This window comes from Sinocyclocheilus grahami, unplaced genomic scaffold (assembly GCF_001515645.1).
Source record: "Sinocyclocheilus grahami isolate Dianchi unplaced genomic scaffold, SAMN03320097.WGS_v1.1 scaffold139.1, whole genome shotgun sequence".
Classification (NCBI taxonomy): domain Eukaryota; kingdom Metazoa; phylum Chordata; class Actinopteri; order Cypriniformes; family Cyprinidae; genus Sinocyclocheilus; species Sinocyclocheilus grahami.
In genome coordinates this window covers 128,631-132,986 of record NW_015505318.1, presented here as the reverse complement: position 1 = coordinate 132,986, position 4,356 = coordinate 128,631, and the positions used below count along the sequence as shown (strand labels likewise).

Here is a 4,356-nt window from a genome sequence, read left to right as displayed (position 1 = left end):
GTCTCGGTTACGTATGTAACCCTCGTTCCCTGAAGGAGGGAACGGAGACGTCACGTCCCGTCGCCACAGCTCCTGTACCACCGCTGAGCGGCCGGGTCACCGGCTCGGCTCCTCAGCGAAAACCTGAATATGCGCTGCACCTGCTGCCTACTTATACTCACGCTGTGATCAGCAGCAGCTGGATGCAATAATCGCATGCCAATGTGCATTGGCTCGTTTAGTTTACACTCGAAGTAGATTGGTCCCTCTAAGCGAGATCCCAATTTCGTCGGTCCTCCGACGTGATGTCTCCGTTCCCTCCTTCAGGGAACGAGGGTTACATACGTAACCGAGACGTTTCTCAGGTATATGTGAATGAAGTCTGCAAAGTAGTCTATGCTTTTCATTCAGCGTTAATTCCTTTGAGGCCAAGAGCTGCTGCTTAGATGAACGTCAGTTTGTGCTTTTGTTCAAAAGTTTTGGGTTGGTAAGATTTTTTTATGTTTTTGAACATAAAATATCTTATGCTTACCATTATTTAATATAAAATACATTATAAAGAGTACTGATTTGAAATATCACAATTTATAATTACTTTTTTTCTATTTGAATATATTTTAAAATGTAATGTATTCCTGTGAGCTGCTTAATATGTTTTGTGGAAACTACATTTTTTCATTTATCTTTTATAGATTCTTTGATGAACAAAGTTCAAAAGAACAGCATTTATTTGAAAAATAAATTTTTATAACATTATACATGTCTTTACTGTCACTTTTGCTTATTTGAATGTGTCCTTGCTCAAAAAAATGTATTATCTGCTTTTGAACTATAGTGTACACTTTTTCACCATCTTCATTAGACAGTTTCTGTGTAAATTTGACATTAAGTCAGTCTTATATAAAACACACATTCATTTCAGTGTGGCAGTTTTTGCACAAATGGATCTGTGAACAATTCACACATACCAACAGTCTGCAGTCATGTCATCCCAAATCTGTATGACTTTCTTTATTCTGTGAGGCACATTTATTTTCATTATATGGACAAAAAACAGTTGAAACGCTATGTAAAAGTTAAATATCTTGTTTTATATTCTGCTGAAGTCTCACAGATTTGGAGTGTGTAAATGATGACAGAAATTAGCATTTGATGGTGAACTATCCTTCTAAAAAACAAACTAAAGAAGTAAAAAAACACAAAAGCACACACAAGCTCACCTCAGGCAGCCGGTGGCATTGCGAAGTACTTGGGACGTGTGCATTTGAAGCTTGCGGTCCTCCTGATGTGGGGACACGTCCCAGGTGGAATGGGGTATAATCACGGTGTTGGTCAAGACGGCTAGAGCATCCTGGATTATAGGCATCTTCAGAGCATCACAGGAAGACAGGTTCCACAACACACCTGCACAGGACAAACACATAACCACAGCGTTTACAATAGCAAATAGGCAGAGCCACCTATTTTACACCATTTGTGAACCGTATTTAATAAACTATGAAAGGAATGATTCACCCCAAAATGAAAGTTTGCTGAAAATGTACTCACCCTCAGGCTATCCAAGATGTAAATGATTTTTTTTTTCTTCAGAATAGATTTTCAGAAATTTAGCAATACATCACTTGCTCACAAACAGATCCATTGCAGTGAATGGGTGCCGTCAGAATGAGTTCACAACACGACTCCTGTTCATCAATTAACATCTCGTGAAGCAAAAAGCTGCATGTTTTGTAAGAAACAAATCCATCATTAAGGCATTTTAACTTCAAAACGTTGCTTCCTTCATCCATATTGCTTTCTCCAGTGAAAAAGTCATCTTGTCTAAATCCAGAGAGAATTTACAAGTGAAAACAGAACAAAACAGTTCTAAACAAAAATGTCCGTGGATTTTGATATGAGAGGACAACAGGGAATAAACTTTTTCACCAGAGAAAACATTATTATGGATTATGGACTGGTATTTTGGCCAGAGGAGATGTTTTAAATTTAAAATGCCATAATGATGGATTTGTTTCTTACAGAGGATCCACTGGTGAGCAAGTAAATGAATGCTAAATTTCTGCAAATCTGTTCTGATGAACAAACAAACTCATCTACACAGGTCAGTACACTTTCAGCAAGTTTTCATTTTTGGGTGAACTATTGCTTTAACATTCGAGTGGGGCATACTTCGAGACCCCTGCTTGAAAGTGACTGCAGCAATGCACAAAAAATAATGCTTTTCTATTATTACTCTTTCATAGGGGTAAAAAATTCATAGAACATTGTCAATTCTGTGCTTGAGCTAGCCTGAGACAGGTTTTGACGTCTCACACAGACTCGGAGACCCACACAAATGTAGAGCTGAAAGCATAATTTGACAAGCTATAGAGCCTGCGGTCTCACATTACAATGACGGTCTAACAGCATTTTACCAAACTCCTTCACAGCTTCCCCAAGATTCAGAGGGAGGACTTATGCAATATGATTTACTAGATGCAATTCACATAAAACAACTCTTCTGTACTGCACAACTCTTTAGATTACATCTGAGAGATTAACAGATAAAAATGCTACAACAAACAGAATTTCTTAGCCGGCTAAAATTAAACAGCCTATTTTACAGACTATTAAAAACATGCCAAGACTTAATATCTTTGGTTCCACAACATACTGTAGCATGTCCCTGTTATCGTTATCACTGCAGTCATTAGAGATTTGTGAACGCCATTCTTGCAGAAACATCATATTTGCCTCAGACAGTCATTTGATAAACAAATAGAAACAATGGAGAAGAAGAGGAGGGAGTCATTAGCATTTACATTTTTGTTTAGGAATTGATAATGACAGTGGAAGAGACAATCAAAATGTTTGTTCGGTCAAGACCTTTTGCTCTCCAACATATACATGACTTTATAATATATGCAGTTCGATGGCGGCTACAGTATGTTGAAAGATCTGAAGGATAGAAAGTGAAGCAGATACTGTATATTCACATATATTTGTGTGGGAGGTCTGTCCTAAACTAGCAGAGATCAGCCACCCATACTCATGCTGTGATTGTGGGCATAATGGTCACGTGACTGCACAGCCGTCTCCTTTATGACTGGTAAGAAAAGCCACTAATTTTCATGTTTTTGACAAGAAACAATGCACCTAATTAGGCTTTCAAACATGCTAATTACTGCGTCTCTTCCTCCAGAGCCCAAAGACAAAATTCATACAATTCTACAGCTGACTAACTATATCAACAGGACTAAAGGCTTCATCAGTTTGTAAGCAAACATCTCGAGACCTGCAGACAGCTCTAATTTTCTTACATCGCCATGGAGATAAGTCACACGGAAAATATCAAGTCAAATGCACTGCATTGTGGGATACAGTATTTGCACAGCATGCAATTTAATGTACATACACTAGCGTTTAAAAAGTTTGGGGTCAGTCAAATTTTAATAATTTTTTTTAAACAAAGAGATTCATCCAAAAACAGCCAAACAGTTGATGGTAGCCATTAACTTCCATAGTATGGGGGGAAAAATAAATAAAATAAAATGAAAAATAAAATAAGATGCTATTGAAGTCAGTGGCTATAGTCAATTGTTGGTTTTCAACATTTTTAAAAATATCTTCATTTGTGTTCAACAGAAGACAGAAACTCATACAGGTTTGGAACAACTTGATGATGAGTAAATGATGACAAAATGTTCATTTTTGGGTGAACTTTTCAACACTTCAGCAAGAATGCATTAAATTGTATAAAAGTGACAGTAAATACATTTATATAAGAGTTATAAAATAGTTCTATTTCAAATACAGCGTTCAACCTTTTTTTTATCCAAAAAAAAGGAGAGAAAAAAAAAAATATATAAAAAATTAAATAAAAAAAATTTCAGTTAAAAAATTGCATACTACTTCCTTTAAAGGAACACGCCACTATTTTGAAAATAGGCTCATTTTCCAACTCCCCTAGAGATAAACAGTTGAGTTTTACCGTTTTCGATTCCATTCAGCCGATCTCCGGGTCTGGCGGTAGCACTTTTAGCTGTAGCTTAGCATAGATCATTGAATCTGATTAGACCGTTAGCATCTCACTCAAAAATGACCAAAGAGTTTCTATATTTTTCCTATTTAAAACTTGACTCTTCTGTAGTTACATCGTGTACTAAGACCGACGGAAAATGAAAAGTTGCGATTTTCTAGGCCGATATGGCTAGGAACTATACTCTCATTCCGGCGTAATAATTAAGGAACTTTGCTGCCGTACCATGGGTGCAGCAGGCGCAATGATATTACGCAGCGCCTGAAAATAGGATAACTTCTGTCAACATAAGCAACGTGACCACCTGCTTGCACAGGGAGCGTGCTGGGGACTATTTTCAGGCGCTGCGTAATATCATT

General features: G+C 37.2%; 1 protein-coding gene across 1 annotated transcript in view; it reads right to left on the bottom strand.

The window, feature by feature from the left end:
* LOC107591257 (catenin delta-2-like) overlaps window positions 1-4,356 on the bottom strand; it is a 162,157-nt gene that overhangs the window by 77,715 nt on the left and 80,086 nt on the right. Inside the window, exon 5 of the mRNA XM_016280372.1 lies at window positions 1,200-1,383. Coding sequence (XP_016135858.1) covers window positions 1,200-1,383 — 184 coding nt within the window. The remainder of the gene's footprint in view (window positions 1-1,199; window positions 1,384-4,356) is intronic.